This window comes from Zonotrichia albicollis, chromosome 17 (assembly GCF_047830755.1).
Source record: "Zonotrichia albicollis isolate bZonAlb1 chromosome 17, bZonAlb1.hap1, whole genome shotgun sequence".
NCBI classification, from domain to species: Eukaryota; Metazoa; Chordata; class Aves; order Passeriformes; family Passerellidae; genus Zonotrichia; species Zonotrichia albicollis.
Window position 1 is genome coordinate 14,899,494 of NC_133835.1, and position 23,832 is coordinate 14,923,325.

The 23,832-nt window shown below is 49.2% G+C and overlaps 1 protein-coding gene across 3 annotated transcripts; it reads left to right on the forward strand.

The window, feature by feature from the left end:
• Window positions 1-247: 247 nt before the first annotated feature.
• On the forward strand, window positions 248-23,089 carry ADNP (activity dependent neuroprotector homeobox). 3 transcript variants are annotated; one of them, XM_074553853.1, is made up of 7 exons: window positions 248-390; window positions 10,552-10,707; window positions 11,954-11,999; window positions 13,085-13,391; window positions 16,429-16,541; window positions 17,365-17,457; window positions 18,978-23,089. In XM_074553853.1, exons 3-7 carry the CDS (start codon window positions 11,961-11,963, stop codon window positions 22,101-22,103), a joined length of 3,678 nt encoding a protein of 1,225 aa, XP_074409954.1. In that variant the 5' UTR covers window positions 248-390; window positions 10,552-10,707; window positions 11,954-11,960; the 3' UTR covers window positions 22,104-23,089. The 3 variants fall into 3 exon arrangements, with proteins under 3 accessions (XP_074409954.1, XP_074409953.1, XP_074409955.1); XM_074553852.1 differs by having other exon boundaries at window positions 249-390; window positions 10,555-10,707; XM_074553854.1 differs by lacking the exon at window positions 11,954-11,999 and having other exon boundaries at window positions 249-390; window positions 10,555-10,707.
• Window positions 23,090-23,832: the final 743 nt, after the last annotated feature.

The window sequence follows — 23,832 nt, forward strand, 5'->3', positions numbered from 1 at the left end:
GGGCGCGGCCCCCTCCCCTCCCGCCGGACAATGAGTCCCGTATGCTAATGAGGGTCTGGCGTCACTTCCGCTCTTTCTCGGCCGCCATCTTGGCCCGGGCAGGCTCTGGGCAGCGGGACCCGGCTGTATTGTCTGAGGGGCCCGGGCGCTGCCCCCGCCCGCGCCCCCGCCCCGGGCACCCGGCCCAGTGACCGCCGCCCCCGCCCCCGGGGCCGCTCCGCACCGCCCGCCCCGCACACTGCACCCCCTCCCCGTCATTTCCCCCTTTGTCTCCCCCGCGCCGCCGGCGGCTCCGCTCCGCCCGCCCGCCCCGGGACCGGGCGGCGCCGGGGAGGGTCCGGCGGCCCCCCCCGCCCCAGCCCGCCCTCGCTGCGAGGAGAGCCCGGTCAGGTAGGTGCGAGCGCGGGTCCGCGGTGCGACCCGGGCGGGGACAGCGCCCGACCGCCCCCTCCCTCCCCCGGGCATCCCGCGCCGTGCCCGCCGCCCTGCCCGCCGCACCGGGCGTGCGGAGCTGGCAGCGGCCCCTCCCCGCCCGCACACATGTTGAGGAGCCCCGGCGGCTGCGGGGACCGCGGCGCTGCTCCCTCCCCGCCGCTGGCCCCGGCCGCCTCCCTTCCCCACACGGACGTGTCCCGGCAGCCCGAGGGAGCGGGACCGCTGGCTGCCGGCCGCGTCCGGCATCCCGGTGTGCAGCTGCACCGGGCCCCGCCGGCGGAGTTGGTGCTGGAGCGGCGCCGGGGACGCGATGAATGGGAGCAGCCGAGGGGTCCCTGCCCGCGGGAAAAGGCGGGATCCGCCGCTGCCATCCCGAGCCGCAGCCGCGGGATGCAGTGCCGTTGCCTCACCCATCCCTGCCCCGGGCTGCAGTTACCGACACCCGGTGCTGAGACAAAGGCGGGAGACACCAAACCCGGAGCCTGGCAGCCGCACCGGACAAATACCCCCGTGCCACGCACCCTTTCCCGCGGCGGCTGCAGCCCGGGCGGGGGTTCCCGGACAAGTGGCAGTGCGTGCGCGGTGCCCGGGGCTCGGCGCACCCCCGGTGCCTCCGGGCAGCGGCCGCGGGCGTGACACCCCCGGCCCCCCCGAATCCGCCGCAGCCCGGCTGGGGCGCTGCGCGGCGGCAGCCGGCAGGGGGCGCCCTGCGCGCCGGGCACCGCTGCGGCGGGGGGCGGGGGACGGAGCGGGCGCCGGGCGGCTCGGCCCGGGCTCCGGCCTCCTGTCACCGCCGGACCGGGGCTCCGGGCCCCTGTCAGCGCCCTGCCGGGTTCCCGGGCTCCTGTCACCGCCCGGCCGGGGCTCCCGGGCCCGCTGACTGTCCCGACTCCAGGCACGGGGCTGCAGCCCCCGCTATGGGGCGAGCCTCGAGGGGCTTTGTCTGGGACCGCAGGGCAGTGCCCTCGAGCTGGGCGCTGCCAGCTGTTGATGGTTGTTGAGTGTATGTAGGCCGTTTGGTAGGTCAGAGAGGTTTGTGTTCCTTGTAGAGAAAGCCCCCTTTTCCTTAAGTTGTGGGGTTTATTTTCGTAGCTGTGTTTCTATTTATTTTTGCTGCTGTTGTCTATTTCTGCTTGGAAGTGCTACCCCACCTGTCAGGGTAGCATGGACCGACCTTAGCTGGCTGCTGTGCAGCTCAGCCTTGTGTGCCTCAGCAGTGCTCCCTCCTGCAGGGTCTCCTACTTGGAAAACTTTCACTTCAGGACTCTGCAAACTCATAATCACAAGTTGTCATCCTTCTAGGTGAGAAAGATGGATCAGTCTGCTTAAGAAATAGAAAAGCTTTTTTTTTTCCCTGCTTTTAATAACAAACCAAACCAAAGCTTGGTTCCTTTGCAGATGTGCAGTTGCAGATGTTGAGCAGTAATTTGATATCAGTAGATGAACATTACCATGGTATGTGCTGAAATCTTAAAGGAGACAACAGAGGAGAATTGTTAAGAGAATTACACCAGATGCTGATGAGTTGTAACATAATGGTTACCTTTTCTGAAGATTTTTACAGCATATATTTCCACCTTCAGTCTACCTAGAGATGTCCTTTTTGACACACAATAAATAACTTGTTCTCCAAAACTGACACTAAGGTAGATGGTTTTGCACTGTTTTTGGTAGTTAGATGTCCTTTGCTCAATTTAGCATTATTTCTTAGCTAGCATTCAAGAGTGACTTTTTGGTATCCAGCAGACATGAGATGCTCCCAGGGGACATCTCTGAGGTCATTGAAAACTGATACCGTTTTAGTGCCCCATTACTAAAAGTAATTTTTTTTGTTTTTAATAGAAGCGCTGGTCCATCAGACAGGTTTGTAGAAGGCATCTCTTTATGTTACCACTATTTCTGCTTCAGGGTGTGTTGTCATGAAGAGCCTGCAGTGCACTGAGTTAGGCTGAGGGAGGTAGCTGCTGCTGGGTGTGCTGGGGAAGGTGAAAGGTGACTCCTTTGCCTGCAGGTGAGACAGACCCAGTGCCACAGTTGGCAATGAGAAGTCTTCACAGGAGAGGAAGACTGAAGAGGAACTTGCTGACTGTTTTGGAAAGTTCGTGCCCCGCAGCGTTCAGCATCAGCTGCACACCAGGAAGGTGTGTGTGCTCCTCAGGCTGAGCGCAGGAACGTGGTGGATTTTCTGTGGGTAGTGCAGACATTGCCAGTGGCCAGAAGTGCTCCCTGCCACGGGCACAGTGGTCCCTGTTAGTGCCACAGCGTGGGTTAAGTGTGAGTTCTCACTTGTTGGTGCTGCCCCAGTCCCTGTGCTGCTCTGAGCACTGTGAGCTGCAGGGAAAGGCAGGACACTGTTCTGGGGCTGCTCACACACTGCAGGGTGAATAACGGCTGATAATTCCCAGCTCAGCTTTGCCACACTGTAATAACATAAATACTGAAAGTAAACACTGAAGTTTACAGTAGAATTCCTGGAATACGGAAATGTATCAGAATCTTATCAGTAGTCATAAGTGATATGGTCCAAATGTGTATTTTATAGCTTGTTATTAAGATGGCAGCAGATTTGATTGATGCAAAGAAAGAAATTGAAGCAAGTGATTCTGTGGAAGCAAAGATGGTGCTCCTAGGTTAATATGTTTGAGGTAGCTGCAAGTAACATTTAGCAGCTTCATAGGAAATGTGTTGGGGTAGTTTTTGTGGGGTTTTATTTTCAGAAAGGGGAAATCATCTTTGCTCCACTACTTGAGGTGTTTAAGGGAGACAAAATTCTATTGGGAATGAACAAAGCAGTATCAGATCTGAGGAGGACGAGTTTAAAGTCTGTAGGAGAGGTGCCAGGAGAGGCAGGGAACAGCTCTGGGGCTGCAGCTGCTCACTGTGTTGTTTCACAGGTGCCATTGGAGCTGCTCTACCTGCACGGGCAAAATTGACAATTTTTTAAAAGTCATTAGTGCAGCTGAGTTTGTATATTAATAATGCTACATGTAGTGGGATTATTTTCTTTAAGATGCACACACCATGCTTGTTTGAAAAGGCAGCAGCTGACTGTGCTGGCCTGTATCTAAACAAGCATCTCACGATTTTTTTGTTATATTGAGTCAAGAGCTGCTCTGTGCCCAGATTTGCACACAGACATACATATATATATATATACCCTATATATATATATATACCCTATATATATATATATACCCTATATATATATATATATATATAGGGTATGGTTCCTATGAACATAATTGTAACAGAATAATTTCTAATGGGGAGATAGTTCTGCTCATAGAAATAAATCTGTTGCTAGTGGTGTTTCTTGATAGTGTAAGAGATGGAGATGACCATGAAAGGTGCTGCTCTGAGTCTCTGCATTGGAAAAAAAGAACCCTTGTTGATGTTAATTTAGTTTCACTAAAAAGAAATCCTGTGCCTTTAGTATATGTGGGAGGTTTACTTTGCCCCACCTGACACATTTGGGAAGAATGCCCTTGCTGCCTAGGCAGGATGGCCACATTGGCCTGTTCCTTTGGAGCTTTCAGGAGGAGCTGAAGTGTGGTTTGAAAATCAGATGGGTGTTCCAGATTTGAGTAAAGGCTTTTGAGAGGGTGGAACTCCTGTTTATCTACCTGAGGGCCATGTGCCTCCAGGCAAGAACTGCATTGTTAGAGCTTCACTGCAGCTCTGGTGTCAGAAGGCAAACTGGAGCTTGTATTTAGTGTCTCTGATTTCTCTGTAGTGCTCTTGAATGTGAATGAGGGTTGATGGTTTGGAGTAAGAATGGAGTAAATACCATTTTTTCTGCAGTGAGTCACTTTCAGTTACCGCCATTTATATCCTTACTGGGTTTTGTTTTGGTGTTTTTTTTAAGGTGGCATTAGAGATTATTTAGATGAAAACTGAGAGTGGCTGTGGAGTCCAAGGCCTGTGTAGTTGACCTTGTGGACACATCACACCTACAGATGTATGCAGATCACTTGGCAAAAATCTTTCATTTAATGTCTGCTTCTCAAGTTGTATCTAAAACACTCAACAGTAAAGAGAAATAAAGCAACTGTGTGAGCAGCTGTTCCCTGAGGGAGCACTCCCACTCCTCCGGTGCTGCAGGTGGAGGACAGGGCCTGCTCTCAAGCCTGCCTTCACTTTTGGCTGTTTCTTCCCTGCCCCAGCTCCTCTGCCAGGTCTCAGCCAATGCTGTCTTTCACCCTGTTCTCCCTCTGTGTGCAGTGATTCCTGATGGGGCTCTGGATCTCACAGCTTGAGCTCGTGCTGCAGCTGGGCCAAGGAAGCTGGTGGTGATGCAGCTTCATAGCAGCAGCAGTCAGGGGACAAGATGGCTCTGGAAGTCTCAGTGGGCACGACAGTGGTCTTGAAATGCTTTTTCACCTAAAGAGTCAAATTCAAGTTCGTGATCTTCTATTTTGTTTTGTTTCCCATTGCTGTTGCTATGAAGGCCTTTGCCTGTCGAAGGTTCCTGAGGCAGCTGGAGGACAGCAGTAGCTGAGGTGGCCTAACGCTGGAGTGTAGGCAGGGACTGGAGCCTTGGGCGCTGTGCTTAGGCAGAAGGGGAGAGGTAAGAAATGTGCAGTGTAAGACTGAGCTGGAGCTCTTGTTTACAGCCTTTCCTGTTGTAATGGCAGCGTTGGTGCCTCGCGTGTGTGAAGTGTAAGGCAAGGGAAAACAAGCGGCACCAGCCTCCTTCAGTGCCTATTTTTACCCTTGGAAAACTCAGATGCAGCCAGTTGGCGAGATCCCTCCAGTATCTGCTGGATCTGCTGTCTGAGACAGCGGGCACTGGCGGGGCTTTGGATGGGCTGGGCAAAGTATTGCTGTGCTCTTTTGTGTGCCTGTGGCTGCTGAGGGCACAGCAGGGCTGCTGTGTGCTCTGGGTGTGCGTACCTGAGTGCCTGTGTGTGTGTCTGTGTGTGAGTGTGTGTGTGTATCAGTCTGTGTGTATCTGTCTGTGTGTATCTGTGCCTGTGTATATCTCTGTCTGTGTCTGTGTCTGTCTGTGTGTGGGAGCTGCCAGGGCAGGGCTGGAGCTGCTTCCTGCTGCCCCGGGGCTTGGCTGGAGCCCAGCACCGCTGTTTGGGTGAGGGAAGGAGCTGCTCTGCCCCAAACCACTCCTCTGGCTGTATCAGGCCTCTGCTCTGGCTGTTGACACAGTGCTGATGTCAGGAAATGACACAGAGGGCAGGGGACCATTTTCACTTGCAGTCTGATCTGGCTGCAGTTTCCCAGTCAGTGTAATCCAATCATAAATTACGTGTATATTGATTATTTGCTTTGTTCTTGCACGTTTTACAGCAACTACTGTGCTGCTTTGTTTAATTACACAAATGTTTTTGTGAGCTTTGGATTGAAAATTTAAAGGTGATTCTTGATTTAATTTAAATGGTAACTGCTCATTCATTAATCATGCTTCTGTTTCCAAAATTATTTTTATTCTGGGATTGCTCATGCTTAGCTACAATCTAGATGAGGATTATTTTGGAATTGTAGAGCATACTCATGCAGCCGTTTTTTCCTGATCACTGAGGTGTGGATATCATGGTGTAAGCAAATAATATCCTTTGTGCTTCAATGATCTCCAGGCTGGATTTCAAATTTCTGCAAGATGTGCAGGCTTTATTGCATTTCACACCAAAATCTTTTAGAAATAGCCCTGAACAAGCCCGACTCTCACACTGAGGATGTGTATTGAATATTGATTTAGCTGCCCATGTTGTGTGCATATAAACATTTATCTGTGGAGGTCTTGAACACTCACAAAAGATATTCCCTAAGATGGCAGGAGGTGTGCAAGCATAATTCTGGAGCTGTGAGTGTCTCTAATTCAGGATTTCTTGTCCCCTAGAGAATGAACAGGATTTCAAAGTGCTTTTCAGAATGCAACAGAGGTTGCCAGAGTTGATGTGGCCCTTATCATGTGTGTTGAAAAGATCCCTCAGAAAACATTCAGCTGCAGCTACCAGCATTCTTTAACATACCTCAGCCTACATCATCAAAATCAGAAAATGCACCAGTTCCCAGCAGAGCCTGGGGAAGCAGATTGTTCATCAGAACAGAAATAAGGAGTTGTGGTTCCCAGAGCAATCAAAATTTGACCATTTTGTATTTCAGATGGGGGCACAGAGATGCCACAGTGCCCAGGACTCCTCCTGCTGAAGCAAAGTTGATGAGGAAACAGTTAATTCCTGCTCAGTTTTGCAGTGAGTGTCCACACCCACCAGATGGAGCTTCGGGCTCCAGTGGAAAATTCCAGAAATTGAGCAAGAATGAGAAGTGTGTGAATGACTTAGGAGATCCCTGTCTGCAGGACTGCAAAAGGTGGTTTTATAGCCTTTAAATAAAGAATGAATGGACACTGAGGCACAGCCTTACTGATTCCTTTCACTACAACTGCCTTCCATAGTTCTTCCTTGGGTGGGAAGTTGGGAGTTCTTAATGCAAGAGTCAAGCTGAGGCTAGGCAGCAAGCCCAAACAAAAAGGTATAAACCAGAGTTTCATAAACCTTTGCTGAAAATTGCCTGTAACCACTGAAACAGGATGTTAAACGTTTTTAGTCTCAGAATTTCCTCCCCAGGATAAGGTGGGGTTTTCTTCAGTACCACGTTTTAGATGGACTTCTCTCCTGAGGCCGTGTTTGTGTAGGATGCCCTGAGAAGTGGTGTGAAATGGTCCTTTTGATTTTACACACAACTTGAAACTGGTTTTGGAAGTTGCTGATCTTGTCTCTGAAGTGGTTTTTAGTATTTTTAAATGCTTGGCTTTTTGACAGAGGGGCTGTTAACAAACTGCCTGTGTGCCTGTGAGGGAGAGCTGCAGTGTGTCAGTCTTACAGTGCTTTGTCCAGGTAGCAGCTTGCAGCTGGGGGTTTCCATCAGGGTGATATCCTCAGCTTTAGAGCTGGGCTTTCCAGAGGGTGTCACTTAGGGTTTGTGTTGATTCCTCTTTTGGGTACACACCCGAGCTGGGGCTCACTCAGAGCAGGGGGTGCTGGCTCTGCACCCCAAATCCCTGCTGGAGCCCTCCCTGCTGTGGGCAGAGCTCCCTGCTGCAGGTGGCCCCTGGGCTGAGGAGGGCTCTCAGCTGGGAGTGTCACTGCTGTTACCAAACAGCCTCCTCGGGATTGCAGGGCACTGCAAAGGAGCTCTCCTTGTCTGGCGTTTCAGATGTGCTGCTGAACAAATCTCATTACCCTCACAGGAGTGTGGGTGCACAGCCCTCACTAAACTAGGCCAGAAATGCTTCAAGAAGGAGGGAAGGGAAGAGTCCCTGGGAAGAAAGTGAAAATGCTCAGTGTCAGCCAGTGAGAGGTGTGTTGGAAGAGACTCTTCAATCATTCTCTCTGTACAGGGAGCAGAGAGAGTTAATTGCAACTCTTACTTTCAGGAGGGCTCTCAGTAATTTCTGTTCTCCAAAATTCTCTCTTCTCTCTGATAATTCTATTCCTTTTTTCTGATACTTCTATTCCAGTTGCTCACTCTTCCCTGAGATAACCCTTGTGCTTCCCATCTATCACTGTTCCTTGCTCAGCTGTCATGGAATTGTCAGGTGTCAGGGACAGGCCATCACTGTCCTCTTGTGAATATAGAATATTCCACACCATCACACTACAGAGCATCATTTAACCTGCATACACAGAGAGGCAGCTTCTCTGTTGCTGTGGGAACCACAGGTTCATTTTCTTGCATATTTTCCCTGTATTTTAAGGGATTTCACTCAGTGTTGCACTACCAGCTTTCTCTGCAAATCTATTTCATGGCTGGCTTCTAGAGCAGACTATGAAAGGCAGTTTGCTGGGCAAATTGTTAAAAGTTACCTTGTTTCAAATGCAGCTGGAGTAGGGAAATAAAACACACAGTATCAAGAAACCAAGTCTTGTTTTATCTTGCCCAGGAAGACGGAGCTGCTGCCAGCTCTGATGCATGATTCTGTCTTGGGCTGTTAGGTATAAACCAGTAACTTCTTCAGCTTGAAATACTGGCAAAATAGTGGCTAAAATCAAAGACATTTGGATGACATAACATAAGAAGCACGCCAGATGCTCGGGGATCCTTGTCAGCAGCACAGCACAGGGAAATGATCCTCAGTGTTTGGGAGACCCAGCATGGGATGAAGTACTTACTGAGCTCAGTGTCATCAGCCTGATGCAGTAATTGCCTCTGATCTGCTCTCGAGGCTGATGGGTCCTCACCCAGAAGTGTGTTTGCTGCAGGGAGGACTCCTGGGAGAGAGCTCATTTGGACTTGCTGGACACACAGGGACACAAAGTCTGCCTTCTGTGGTCACTGTGAAACAAAATGGTCACTGTGAAACAAAATAACCCATCTTTGTGTGGCTGAGGGTGTAGGTGATGGTCTTGATAATAAAGCACGTGCAATATTCCAGTATTCAGGTTTGCTGCCATGTGAAGTATTTTAAAAATGTTGTCTTTTTTCATTTCTTAAAATATTGTAGTGTCTTGTCTTGGAAGTGTACTTGCCAAAGAAAAGCACTCTGTACTTGAGGCTGTTCTGTCTGAGTAATCAAGAGATTAAAATCTGACAATTTATATTGCCTTACTCCCTGGCAGAGTAATTATTAATGACTCAACAAGTTTTGCTTTTATAAACTTTAGATTTGGTAGTTTCAGCTTTTATGGCTCTAACGGTACCTGTTGTGTTTGCACTATGGGCAAGACTGACTTTCTGTCCGTGGCTGCTGTCAGTTGAAGAGGGATCAGTCTTCCCACAAAGTGTGATCATTTACGTGCCATTTCCCAAACCCCCCATGCTCTGCCAGTTTTAATCTGAGTGCTTACCAGAGGAATGTCTGTGTGTCCCCAGGGCTGTGGCTGGAGGCCGTGTCACCTGTTGGATGTCCCATTGTCATGTGAGGTGGGACCTGTTTGTATGGAACCTCCCAGGGAGGGTCTGAGGGTGGTGCCAGTGTCGGTTGGAGATGGTGGCAATGTCCCAGGATGGTGACAATGTCCCAGGATGGTGGTAGTGCCCGAGGGTGGCGGCAGTGCCCGAGGGTGGCGGCAGTGTCCCAGGATGGTGACAATGTTCCAGGATGGTGACAATGTCCCAGGATGGCAGCAGTGTCGGGATGGAGATGGTGGCAATGTCCCAGGATGGTGGCAGTGTGGGACGATGGTGGCAGTGCCCGAGGGTGGTGACAATGTCCCAGGATGGTGACAATGTCCCAGGATGGTGACAATGTCCCAGGATGGCGGCAGTGTCCCAGGGCGGTGACAATGTCCCAGGGTGGTGACAGTGTCCCAGGATGGTGACAATGTCCCAGGATGGTGGCAATGTCCCAGGATGGTGACAATGTTCCAGGATGGTGACAATGTCCCAGGATGGCGGCAGTGTCCCAGGGCGGTGACAATGTCCCAGGGTGGTGACAGTGTCCCAGGATGGTGACAATGTCCCAGGATGGTGGCAATGTCCCAGGATGGTGACAATGTTCCAGGATGGTGACAATGTCCCAGGATGGCGGCAGTGTCCCAGGGCGGTGACAATGTCCCAGGGTGGTGACAGTGTCCCAGGATGGTGACAATGTCCCAGGATGGTGGCAATGTCCCAGGATGGTGACAATGTTCCAGGATGGTGGCAGTGCCCGAGGGTGGCGGCAGTGTCCCAGGATGGTGACAGTGTTCCAGGATGGCGGCAGTGCCCGAGGGTGGCGGCAGTGTGCCAGGGTGGTGCCAGTGTCCCAGGATGGCGGCAGTGTCGGGATGGAGATGGTGGCAATGTCCCAGGATGGCGGCAGTGCCCGAGGGTGGTGCCAGTGTGCCAGGGTGGTGCCAGTGTCCCTGAGGGGCCAGGCGCAGCTGTGCTGTGGTGCCCCAGGTGCTCATGGGGCTGAGGCCCAGCGCTGCAGAGGGGATGGAGGGTGAGGAGGAGCGTTCCCAGCCTCTGCCCTGCTGGGTTTGTGCCCTGGGTACCCGAGCTGAAAGCTGAGCCCTGCAGAGTCCCCAGCACAAGCCTGGAGCACAAACGTGCTCGGACCTGCTGCAGCACAGCTGCCCTGCAGCCCCCGCACAGGCACGGCTGCGGTTTGTACCTGGCAGTGTGACACTGCCCTTATCGCACCTCTTATCTCTTGTCTCTGCTCTCCGTTTTGTCCAGCAGGATATGAGCCTTCCTCTGTGCCCGGGCCTTGGGCTCCCCCAGGGGGTGTAACGGAGCCCTGAGGGGGCGTTCTGCAAGGAGAATTGGCTTTGGAGGCTGTGCTTGAAGCTTGTCCAATGAGTCTGAGACGCCCAAGCACCATTCATTTTGGAGGTAAATGCCTCGTCAGAAGTACTGCAGAGATGGGGAGGAGTAAAGGTTTTCATTTGCCAAAGTATGGGCTAAAAAAGGATAGTTTTGACTGTTTGCTTCTGAGGTTTGGACATTTTGAACTTAAAGGAACACCAACTTGGATTCTAGAAAAATTGAGAGGTTGGGGGGCTTTGGGATCAATCACTCTGGCAGCTTCACTGCAGATTAATTGGTTTCCTGGTTTAAAATTCTCACTCTTCTGCCGGTTTAAAACCATCAGAGGTGAAAGTGAAAGCTAGTTGAGACTGCAAGAGAGATGATTCTGGAATGCTAAACAAACTGGGGGAAACACTCTGACTTGAGATAGGAAAGTTCAAAGATCTGCAATTTAAGTTGGATGTCCCTTTAAGATATTCCTTGGAATATGACATTACTTATTTGAATCTCAAGTGAAATGTTTAATTTTGGAAATTCAGCTGAAATGCTTTTTATTGAGGTATTTTCTATCATTTGTCTATAAACTGATCAGTTAAAGTGGGCTGTGTAAAGGGAGGGGAGAATCCTGTGAAAAGATAAAACCAAAGGGGGAAAAGCTCCCAGCAGCAGAAACAAATGAAAGAAAATACAACAATGACAGATTGAAATGTTGCTACTTGCCTTGGGTGGGGGAGGGAAAATCATTTGCATGATGTGTTTCATGTTATTGTTATTGAAATTGAAGCAGGTTACTGATAAAATTGTAATGATAATGTACACTTACAAAGATAATGAGTTAAGTTTGCTCTAGTAAACAGCAGTAATGTCCTGGCACCCAGCCCACAGAGAACTGAAACTGTGGTACAGATTGGCAGTGGCTGGGTGGCACTGAGGGCGCTGATCCTGGGCTCCCGTTGCTTTTTGATTTGAATGCCAACTGTTACTGAGAAATATTTAATACCCAAACCCAGGCTGTCTGGTAGAGAGCTACCCACCCTTGTAATGAAGTCATTTTTAGCATAATCTGAATTTTATGTACTAGTGTGTTACCACACTGCATGATTTTTTTTATTATGGTATTTGACTCTGCTTCAGCCCTTCCCTTTTAGCATTATTATGGATATTAATAAATTTGGGGCTGAATTATTGGAATGAAAGCCACGGGATCATGATACAGACCTAACAAAGGCAATAGACCAGAGCAGAGGGTTAAAGTGTGTGGGGTGGGATGTATTGTAGGGGAAAGGAGCAGCTTTTAGAATAAGGGTTTGAAACATTGCTTTTTCTGTAGGAAAAAGATGGAGTATTGCATGCTGGGAACAAGTGCTTTCCATAAGGTAGCTAAATTTTAAAAGTACATTTGTTTCATTTTGTTTTAGGCTTTGCTTAAGTATTGTAATCTAGTAATTTTGTCATTTCTGCAGTTTTCATTTTGATTAGACCTCTGCAAATCTTTCTTCAAAACTTAACAAAAACCCATCCAAAGAACTCAAACCTGGCCTACAACTGCAGTTTTCCTTTACTGAAACATTGCTCAGTGTGTACAGAAAAATATTTAAAGGTTATCAATAATGATATAAATTCTTCCATGATTTCAAAATTGCAGGTACTCACACTTTTACATTTGAAAATGTGAATGTGTTGGGTGACTACAGAGAAATGACCAAAAGTAAATACAGTTTGTTAAATGTAGTCTCCATTGAAACAAAGTGCCCCAAGCCTCAAAATCCAGCCCCAAGAAGCCCCACCCCTCAGGAATGCTGTCAGCAGAAACTCCAAGTAAATAGTCTCATTTTTTTCCCTTTGTTCCTGTGAATAGCAAGACATAACACACTTGGAGGAAGTCTGGGTAGATGAGTCAGGACTTATTTCATTAACTGCAGTTAAATGTTTTGGCCAGGTTTCCCCAGGAAACAAAGCTTACACAATTTTTCAGATTGTGGCTTGTCTCCTAATCCCCCTTCCCTCCTCCCAGCCAAGAGAGCCATTTTCACCCAAAGTGGGTGGAGATGGAGGTCTGGAAAGAAAAATTAGCACCTTTAAGTTGGATTAAATGCATCTCTCCAGGAAGAGAGGGGACTGGTTTGAAGGTCCCCAAGTTCCCTTCACACCTCTGTCCACCCACAGCCTGTTCTGAGCGGGAGCAGCAAAGCCAAGGGGCTGCCAGAGGCCCTGGGGGAGGAGGAGCTGCAGGGAGGGGACAGAAATGCCACTGCCACTGCTCAGCCAGCATCCCTGGGCTCACTGAGGTGGCCCCGAGGCTGGCCCAGCTCGGAGCGAGCCCGGCTCAGGAGGGCAGAGGAGGAGCAGGGCACTGAGCAGGGCATTGCCTGGGTGTGAAGTGTGGAGCTCCAGGTGAGCTGTTGTGCCTGACTGAGTGCATGTTCAGAGTGATCATTCCATGGATGCGATGTTATTGCAGGTACAGCAGCAGCTCATGATGCCCCGTAAAGCTTTTCTTTCCCAGAAAGAAAAGCAGGCTCGTGCCAGGGAAAGGGATATGTTAAAAAAGAGGAGGAGGCGACAAGACTATCTCAAAAGAAGCGTGGAGCCGCAGAAAAATGCAGAAACAATAAAATGGCACAGGGATGATGAGAAGAGGAGAGAAAATGAACAAGTTAAGGACAAAGATATCAAGAAGCGGTGGAGACAGGATGAGAGAGAACGACGAAAGAATGTGGACGCTATGAATTGGCACAGGGAAGAGGAGAAATGGGAAAATGAGCGAGGTAAGGACCAAGGAGGCCAAGAAGCAGCCAAGAAAGGAGAGGGGGAAGGAGCACAGGAAGGCTGGACCTGGTGAAGCAGCAGAGCACGATGAGGGGGAGAGGGGAAAACAGAGTAAGAGCAGTTGTGTTTTGTAAGCATGCACAGAAATAACAGCAAATAGTATCGTTTAGTTCAAAACTGATTAAAAACCTGCTTTAATGAACTAGAGCTCTTACACTGCTGATTATTTTAGAAAGACAAGATTGAGCTGAGTCACGATGGGACAGAACAGGCTGGGGTTGTACCTTGCTAATACAAATGTCTGTGTTGCACACTTGTTCACACTTAATGCTTTGTTCAGCAGGGTGGTTGGTAATTCTGGTTGTCAGTCAGATCCCCAAAAAGTTCATGTTTTCTCAGTTTTCATAGTAGGAATAAATGAGAACATTAGGAAGGGAAGGGTGAACCTCGTGTGCTCATAAGAGAAATTAAAACTGATGCTATATTTCATTCTTTTTAATCATGTACAAAAGGGTTGAAATCACATCGGCAGTTTTATCCTGAGGTCACTTATTTAGTGAAAATTGAATGGAAGTGTAAATTTCATGGAATGCTTATAAGAAACATTCAGCTCAAGAGATAAAATGAAGAAATTAGAAGACATTAAGAAGAAATTCTTCCCTATGAGCCCCTGCCAGAGGTATCCCAGGGAAGCTGTGGCTGCCCCATCCCTGGAAGTGTCCAGGGCCGGGTTGGATGGGGCTTGGAGCAACCTGGGATAGTGGAAGGTGTCCCTGCCCGTGGCAGGGGGGAACTGGATGGGCTTTAATGTCCCTTCCCAGCCAGGCCATCCCATGGTGATCCTATGAAGAAATTACCTTAGTGCAGGGGGGGTAGCTGGAGTGGCCTCCTGAAGAGCCCTGGCCAACTCGTACAGGTGTGGGTGCCTGAACAAGATAAAAGGCTTATTTCTGGCTTATTTCTCTCTTTATTATGAGAGAGAGCTTTGGGATATGCCTTCTGAGGCACCTGAGGCTCCTACCTGGAGATTTCAAGTCAGGGTGTTGCTGGGGTTGGTTTTAAGCAGTCATTTATTCATTCCACCCAGCATTCAGTGTAGGTTGATGTGGTCAGAGATGCTCCAGGTGTCTTCCCTTAAACATCAGCTTTTGGTCAGATAAAGGATGCCTCATTTCCAGGGCAGCATTAATGCCTAGATGGTGATTTGAGAGGCTGCTTAATCCCAACTGCTTTTATGTCCCCATCCAAGGAGGTGCCAGCAGAGTGATGTTTACATTACAGCTGCAGTTACTTGCTATAAATAGAAATGGATGGAGATGCTAAAAGCTTTTGTTGTACTCACAGCCTGTAATAGTATCAGACTGTAGCTGACTCTCCACTCACTAAGATTAAGTAGTCAGACCTTTCCTAAATAAAATTAACTGTGTATGCCTGAGGATGAGGGGTTTTGTTACAATGAGGTGAGTTGGATTCAGCTGCCCAGCAGAACTTGCAAAGTAAGGTTGATGTAAAAAGCTGGAGTTTGAAATTCAGGTTTCAGGTGTGAAGATCCAACTGTGTCCTCTGCTATGGTGGGTGGTGATAGGTAACTCCAGGGAATTTCATGTCTTTAAAATTTGACTGAGGCAGGCAAGGGGCAGAGGCAAGAAGATGCTGCAGATAGACCAGAGATGATGTTTTCAGGTAGTTGGAAATAATTTACTTTCTTAGAGTTTCTGTATATCGTGGTACCTGTGGCCTGTTCAGCTGTATTAGACACAGGATTAAGAGAAAGCATTTGATGCCTTTGCTGAAGAAGTTTGGTGGCATTTTGAAATCAGCTGTTAGATACCAAGCAGTATTTTGAGTCTTGTGGCTGACTCAGGTGTAGAAGTGATCAGTGCCTACAGACAAGCTCTGCACTGGCTCTAGCTGTGTCATGGGACAAAAAATGCTTTTCTTTGCAAGCACAGGGCTTCACTCTTCAGGTGGGGACTTGGGATTCAAAGAAGGCAGCCCAGATTGCCAGGAGCTTTAACATGCACTGTGTTCATGCACTGCTCTTTCTGCAGCTCATGTTAATCACTAGGAATAACATTTCTGATTATCTCCTGGGATTTGAAATTCACTTGAAAAATATGAATTCAAATCCTGACCATACTTGACTGAGCTGCTTCACTGATTTTTTTTCTGAGACATGGGATCATGCAGTCACTGGAGGTATTTCTGAAGCACTGAAATCACTCTTCATGTCTTTAAAAGGGAGCTGGCTTGCTCTAGGTTGTATTAGACATTGTTTTTCCAGTAGAGCTGAGGATGGATAGAGCATAGGAGAAGAGCAGTTCATGAGTTGGGTTCCCTTTCAGCAGGACAGCCCCAGCCAGGCCCAGTGGAACTGTGGGCACTGATGGGAGGGAGGCTGACAGTTCCCAGGGACATGGAGAGGTTTAGGCCATCTCTTGGACTTTCCTCAGTGGTTTCTCTCTCTGGAGGGATCTGACCAAGCTTTCAGGTCCCTTCTTCCTAGGAGGGTGTTTGCTAAAGAGCTTCAGCCCATTAAAGCTCTGACTACAGTAGAGGGAGGAAACAGCATTAATTTCTTACCCTACCTACAGCAGAATAGAAGAAGCATCTTTACCACTGAAGAGCCACTGAAATCTCTTGCAAGACTGGCACAAACCTTGAAGCTCCGCTTGCCAGTTTTCAGATCAGTTGGGATACATTGCACAGGAGAGAAGTGAGTTCTGAAGTACTTCAGTGTAGGGCTGGTAAAGACAGACACTCTGAAGAAATGAAAGTTATTTCCAGAGGCAGCCCATTGCTCCTGCAGTAGCTGTTCCCTCAGTGTGTTGCCCTTTCAGCAGTGCCCTGTGCAGCCTCATGGGCAGCCTCAGCAAGGACAGGCCAGAGAATGTAACGGTGTGTTAGGGAATGGCACAGCTCTGGGACCAGTTCTGTGGGGGAATGGGGCAGACAATTACTGATAATGAAAAGTGCACCATTGTCAAACAAAACACATTTGACTTAAACCTTTCTCTTGCTCTTCTTTTCCAATAGAAACTATGTTCCAACTTCCTGTCAACAACCTTGGCAGTTTAAGAAAGGCCCGGAAAACTGTGAAAAAAATACTTAGTGACATTGGTTTGGAGTACTGTAAAGAACATATAGAAGTAAGTATGGCACCTGCAAGGGTTAGAGCTAAAATGCTGCAGAGTCAGGGGGACAGGGAGATATTTGTGTATGCCATGGTTTTTGTTTAGACCCATTTTAAGTTCCACACAAAGTAGGAGTTAATTAAAAACTTGAGATATAATGTGCCTGTAAACACTTCTAGAAACATTAGTGGCTACTGAAACCCAGGAATGCTGGAAGAAGCAGGATGGGTGTGGGATATTGGGGCAGAAATGGGTCTGAGGTTTTCAGGAAGTGTTTGTGCTGCAGCAGGTCCTGAAGTTACAGAATCACCTCTGTGCCTGGGTCAGGCTGACTTCATGCCAACGGTGAAATGCCAAAGAAATGCTTCATAAGATAATTTTTAAAATAAGAATTAGGAGTCTTGGACATCACCCATGTCCAACTTTAAAAGCTTCCTGTGTGAAATTAATTAAAAGCCAAACAAAACCAATCAAACAAAATAAATACCACACCACCAACCTCAGAAAAAGCAACAAAAAAACCCCAAAGCCACACATCAGTTTGGGAATGCTTTTCTCCAGGGTTGCTTTTGGAATGAGATGAGTTTGTAATTACAGTGTAGGCTGGTCGGGAGGATAAGTGCTGAAGATGTTGTGCAGGTGTTTTGTGGTACAGAGAACATGCAGAGCTCTCCCCCTCCCAGGAGGTGCTCTCCACACTCCCCCCTGCCCTGAGTGATGTTCTCTGCCTTGGCCAGCAGCACCTGGGAGCGTGCAGGGCTGCTCAGGGATTGCTTAAGGGAGCCCTTGGGCCTTGCTGCTGACTCTATGTCCTCTCTTCCCATCTTCCCTTCTCCAGGATTTTAAGCAATTTGAACCTAATGACTTTTATTTGAAAAACACTACATGGGAGGACGTGGGACTGTGGGACCCATCGCTTACAAAAAACCAGGTTGGTAAGAGTTTCACTTGACACTGAGGCTGGAGTGGGTCATGCTGAAGGGTGTTTCCCAGACATGCCAAGAGCTTTTCCTGCAGTTTTCCTCACTGATTTTCAGGTGCTGGCAGCTCAAGGAGCAGCAAAAAGCTATGTGCTTTTTTTCTTCCTTTTGTGAAGTTGTTCCTGGTGTGTGTCTCAGGATCCTGGGTGGCCAGTGCTGCAGAGCTGGGGGGTCCTTGCTCAAGTCAAACAGCTGCACCTTAGGAGCCCGTTCCCACCTGTTCCCAAGCCTAGCACAATTTCACCAGCCCTCTGGCCAAAGGATCAACACATTTATACAATTGGCAATGGGTCTTTCACCTTTCCTTAGATGTTTTATTCCTGGTTTCCATCCCTTCCAAAGCTGTTTCCCTGGATGCTGCTGCTTAGTGCAGGGTCACTGTCAGTGCAGCTCTGGGTCCCACAGGCTGTGTCCCACATCTGCTTTGGGCATTTCTAGTTCTGCTCAGCAGTTCAGTGGCACTGCAAGTCCTGCTATTGTGATGTTTCTGAGCCAGTAATAAAGGAATTTTGAGTTGAGCCAGCACTGGAGGGAGGAGATGATGCTGTTGATTCAAGCAAGTGATGTGGGCTGCAGCATCTCTGCTGGGGCTGCAGGACAGAGTCATCCCAGCAGGGAGAGGTCAGAAACCTCTCTATAAAGGAATCCCTGTGTGAGCACCTCCGAGCTCAACAGAGGAAACTGGGACCCATCCTGTCATGGATTCCTACTGTGAATCTGAAAATTACCATTTAGTACTGTCTTGCATAAAATACACTGATGTCCCTTTTTCTAGGTAACCCAGAATAAAAACTGTAATATAAGAGGAGACAGCTCTTGGTTGGTTTTTTTGTTGGAGCCACTTTCCACCAGGTGTGTGAGGCTTCAGCAGGAGGCCAGAGCAGATATTCCAGCTTCCTTCTGCAGTGCAGCTCTCCAGCTCCCTCACCTGTGACCTGAGTGTAGCTCAGTGCACAGGACTTGTGACACTCAGGAGGAATCTGTGCTATTGAAGTGTGTAATGGATAAAGACACTGAAATAGCTGAAGTTATAGATCCATATTACATCTGTCAAGTTTGGCAGATTCAGGTGGGCAGTATCTCATCTGGATACAGTCTCATTTCCTCAAACAGTCCTGCTTGGCTTTCCCCCAGAGAGGAGCTCACAAGGACCTTTTCTTGCAGCTCAGCTGCAGGGAGGAGGCTTTTTGTGACCGGTAGGGAAAGGCAGTTCTGACTCAGCCTCACCTGCCGAGGTCCTGGCTAAACCCCCGAGGGAGCCCTTGGCACTCAACACATCATGTGTGTTCATCTGAGCAGCTTTTTAGGGGCTGATGCAGGCCAGAAATGGGAGAAAAGTGAATTGAAGGTTTGAGGCAGTTGCCAGGAACTCGTGAGTGTGTTCAGAAAGGTTGTGTAGAGAATACCATGGGTGTTATTTTGCTGAGAAGTGCAGTTGAATATTTAGTCTGTGCTCTGTTCTCTGTTCAAGGACTATCGGACAAAGCCCTTTTGCTGCAGTGCATGTCCCTTCTCCTCGAAGTTCTTTTCAGCCTACAAGAGCCACTTCCGGAATGTTCACAGCGAAGACTTTGAGAACAGGATCCTGCTCAACTGCCCCTACTGTACCTTCAACGCGGACAAAAAGACTTTGGAAACGCACATTAAAATATTCCATGCTCCCAATGCCAGTACACCGAGTGGAGGCATCAGCACTTTCAAAGATAAAAACAAACACGAGAGCCTTAAACCCAAGCAGGCTGACAGTGTGGAACAAGCTGTTTATTACTGTAAGAAGTGCACTTACCGTGACCCGCTCTACGAAATCGTTCGAAAGCACATTTACAGGGAACATTTTCAGCACGTTGCTGCTCCTTACGTAGCCAAGGGAGGCGAAAAGTCCCTCAATGGTGCGGTTCCGTTGAGCTCCAGTGCCCGAGAGGAGGGGGGTATCCACTGCAAACGATGCCTTTTCATGCCGAAATCCTACGAAGCTTTAGTGCAGCACGTGATCGAAGACCACGAGCGGATCGGGTACCAGGTCACGGCAATGATAGGTCACACCAACGTAGTGGTTCCCAGATCCAAACCTTTGATGCTAATAGCTCCCAAACCGCAGGATAAAAAGCCTATGGGACTCCCTCAGAGGATGGGTGCCCTCTCTGCTGGCAGCGTCCGCTCGCTCTCGTCACAGCAGATGATGAACAGACTCACTATACCAAAGCCCACGTTAAACTCTGCAGGAGTCAATATGATGTCAAACGTTCACCTACAGCAGAACAATTACGGGGTTAAATCCGTTCCCCCCAGTTACGTTGGTCAGCCAGGGGGGAGGCTCAGCCTCAGCGGCAACGCGGCTGTTTCTCTTTCCCAACAATCACAAAGCATGAAACAGTTTTCAGCGAGTGGCAATGGAAGGCCTTACACGCTGGGAGGGGAGCAGAGGTCCCAGGCCTCAGCCAGGTACTCGCTGCAGTCTGCCAACTCCTCCTCACTATCGGCGGCACAGCTCAAACAGGCGTCGCTGTCGCAGTCCCAGGCGTCCAGAGCTCTGGGGCAGTCTGGCTCCAAATCCCCCGTGGCTGCTACAGGTCCTTCCGCTGTCAACACCTCGTCCACGCAGAAGTGGAAAATCTGTACAATCTGCAATGAGCTGTTCCCCGAAAACGTGTACAGCGTCCACTTTGAGAAGGAGCACAAGGCCGAGAAGGTGCCTGCGGTGGCCAACTACATCATGAAAATCCACAACTTCACGAGCAAATGTCTCTACTGTAACCGCTACCTGCCCACGGACACGCTGCTCAATCACATGCTGATCCACGGGCTCTCCTGCCCCTACTGCCGCTCCACCTTCAACGACGTGGAGAAGATGGCTGCCCACATGCGCATGGTGCACGTGGACGAGGAGATGGGACCTAAAACTGACTCCACCCTCACCTTTGATTTGACATTGCAGCAGGGCAGCCACACGAACATACACCTCCTTGTCACTACCTACAACCTGCGGGATGCTCCCGCCGAATCCGTAGCTTACCACGCTCAGAACACCCCCCCGGCCCCCCCAAAACCACAGCCCAAAATCCAGGAGAAATCTGACGTACCCGTCAAAAGTTCTCCACAAGCAGCAGTGCCCTACAAAAAAGATGTGGGGAAAACTCTGTGTCCTCTGTGCTTTTCGATCCTGAAAGGCCCCATCTCCGATGCACTGGCACATCACCTCCGGGAGAGGCACCAGGTGATTCAGACGGTTCACCCCGTGGAGAAGAAGCTGACCTACAAGTGCATCCACTGCCTGGGCGTGTACACGAGCAACATGACGGCCTCCACCATAACGCTGCACCTGGTGCACTGCAGGGGCGTGGGCAAGACCCAGAACGGGCAGGACAAAGGGAGCTCGTCCCGGCTGGGCCAGTCCCCGGCGGCCGCGCCGCTGAAACGCGCCTACGAGCACATGGAGTTCCCCCTGATGAAGAAGAGGAAGATGGACGACGATGACGCCCCCTCTGCCTTTGAGGAGAAGCCTGAAGAACCTGTAGTTCTAGCACTGGACCCCAAGGGTCACGAAGATGATTCGTATGAAGCCAGGAAAACGTTTCTTACAAAGTATTTCAATAAGCAGCCCTACCCCACTCGGAGAGAGATCGAGAAGCTGGCGGCCAGTTTGTGGCTCTGGAAATCTGACATCGCGTCTCACTTCAGCAACAAAAGGAAGAAATGTGTCAGGGATTGTGAAAAATACAAACCTGGGGTGCTGCTGGGCTTCAACATGAAAGAGCTGAACAAAGTCAAACACGAGATGGATTTTGATGCTGAATGGCTGTTTGAAAACCACGACGAGAAGAATTCCAGGGTCAATGTCAGTAAGACTGTTGATAAAAAAATCAACTTAGAAAAAGACAATGACAGTTCCTCAGACAGCTACGAAAACCTAGAGGAGGAATACAGCGAGAGCCGCAGTCCCTTTGGCCAGCGCGTCTCTGACATGGGTGGGAAACCCTCGACAGACAGCACAGTGCAGGACCCCCAGGACAGCTTAGCCAAGGAAATCCTGGAGGAAAACACACTACAGTCTCCAGAGAAGGCTGAGCAAAAACAAGAGGAAAGCTCTAAATACGAAGAGATAATTGCTGCTGAAGAGCCCACAAAACTGGTGGGTGACGTTTCAGATAGTGAAGGTGATCAGGATGAGCAGGAAGATGCAGTGGAGTGGAAGGATGGAGCTTCCCAGTCTGAAAGCGGGCCTGGCTCCCAGCAGGTTTCGGATTTTGAAGACAACGCATTGGAGGTAAAACCAGAAGTGTGGACAGATGAGTCTTCCCAAAGCGAAGATGCCGGGAGCAGTAAACCCGCTGTGGAGGCCAAGGGGGGTGGATCTGAAAGCGATGAAGAGCAGTCAAAGTGGAAGAATCGTTCCTATGGAAAAGTAGAAGGGTTTTGGTCCAAGGACCAGTCGCAATGGAAAAACGCCTCCGAGCTGGAGGAGAGCCTGGCCAGCGAGCAGATGGAGTGGCAGAGCAGCACAATGGACAGCGAGGACGGCGAGGCCTTCGGGGCCGTGGGGGCCGAGCCCATGCACGGCAGCCTGCCCGGGGTGGAGCTCAGCAGCCAGCAGGCGTGAGCAGCCCTGGGCCTGGCGCTGCCCGGGCACCGCTGCCCTGCCGGCTGCTCCTGCCCTGGCACTGCCCGGGCACCGCTGCCCTGCCGGCTGCTCCTGCTGCCCGGGCTCATGTACAGATCTGCTGGCCCAGGGGCCGGGGGCTCCTGCTGCCGTGAGCACAGTAACTTCATGTGAAAATGGAAATGCTGGTGGCTCCAGAATGCACACAGAGAAAAGCAGAGGATTATTTTATCTGCATTTCCAGCCCTCCGTTCACCTTGTCCATGTTGAGTTGTGTCTTTCCAAGGGGCCCCTCTGGCAGCGCCGTGCCAGCGACCCGGTGCCCTGTATAGCAGACTCTGGGCAAATGGAGTTTTCATGTATCATTCTGAATAGTTGAAATGTATATTTGTACAGTCTTTTAGACCTATTCAAGTGAAGCTTATGGAACTGTTCTTGTGTACCCATCATAGATCTGTTTCTCTTTTTTAGTGTTGCCCTGCTGTGTAATAAATGCTGTATCTAGTTTCCCTAGCAAAGCTTGAGACTGCTCTAGTATGAATTTTGACAGACTTAGTTTTTGCACATAACCTTGTACAATCTCCAACCAGAGGCCAGCAACATAAAAATATATCTGGCCTTTGTTGTATTATAGAATTTTCTTGTTCTGAATATCCTTGACATGACAACTGATGACGAACATATTTCAGAGCCATTTTCTGAAATCTTTTAAGCTAAAAAAGAAAAATCACATGCAAGAAACAAGTTTGCAGCTACTAATTTTGACACCTTTTAGATCTGTATAAAAGTGTATTGTGTTGAAGCAGCACACTGAGACAAAGTGCTGGGTTTGGATATTTAGTTTTATCTTTAGTTAACACCAACAAGGTGTTGTATTCATTTATACCATCTAATATATGACACACTGTTGTAGTATGTATAATTTTGTGATCTTTATTTCCCTTTGTATTCTTCATTTAAGCATCTAAATAAATTGCTGTATTGTGCTTAATGTAAATATTTGCTTTATTACATGCAAGTGCTCCGTTCCTGGTTGGTAAATCCAACCTCACTATATTCATTCCTCCTTTTTTGCCTCTGTTTTTCCAAGTGCTCCCCAGCCCTGCTGGGGCCTCTCTGTTTAGTACTTACTGAATACTTATCTCCTTCAAGGTTATTGAGAATCTGCAGAGTAACTTGGGCTGAAATGTGTTGTTCCTGTTCAGTGCTGTAGAACACAGTTATAAATAGCAGTGTACTGGTTTGCTTGTTCTGCATCCTGGGGAAGGCAGGTCTGTGAATTCCTCAATGAATGGAGCTCTGGTTTCACCTGGAAAATCCTCCCCCGAGTGTGCAGAGCTCTGGGCCTGGGGGCCAGGAGGGCAGTGCTTGGGAATGCTGACCCTTCCCACAAGGGGAGCACAAGCCTGGAAGGTAAAGTCAATTGGACAGCAGAAAAACTGAAATGGAGTTTGTTGGTTTGGCCAGGCCAGGCCTGCAGTGTGGCCTCTGGGCAGGGGCCTGAGGGCATTCACTGAGGGGACTCTGCTGTGATGAGATAAGAACTCTGTGCAGTGGGGAAGTGCAGCAGCCTTTATCTGTTTAGCAGTGACACAAACAACTTGGTATCCTCTTATCAATGTGCATCACACTTGTCTCAGTACCTGCTAAGGTTATTATTAGCAAACCTTATAGTTAAACATCAGATTGCAGTGTTCTGAAGTCCTGGGTGTAGTCAGTGAAATGTAAG

Excerpts from the sequence above, each read along its gene's own strand:
- ADNP (XM_074553853.1), top strand. The coding sequence starts at position 11,961 with ATGGAGTATTGCATGCTGGGAACAAGTGCTTTCCATAAG. Across the intron at positions 13,392-16,428 it reads GAAATGGGAAAATGAGCGAG|AAACTATGTTCCAACTTCCT; the intron begins GTAAGGACCAAG and ends CTTTTCCAATAG. Across the intron at positions 17,458-18,977 it reads CATCGCTTACAAAAAACCAG|GACTATCGGACAAAGCCCTT; the intron begins GTTGGTAAGAGT and ends TCTCTGTTCAAG.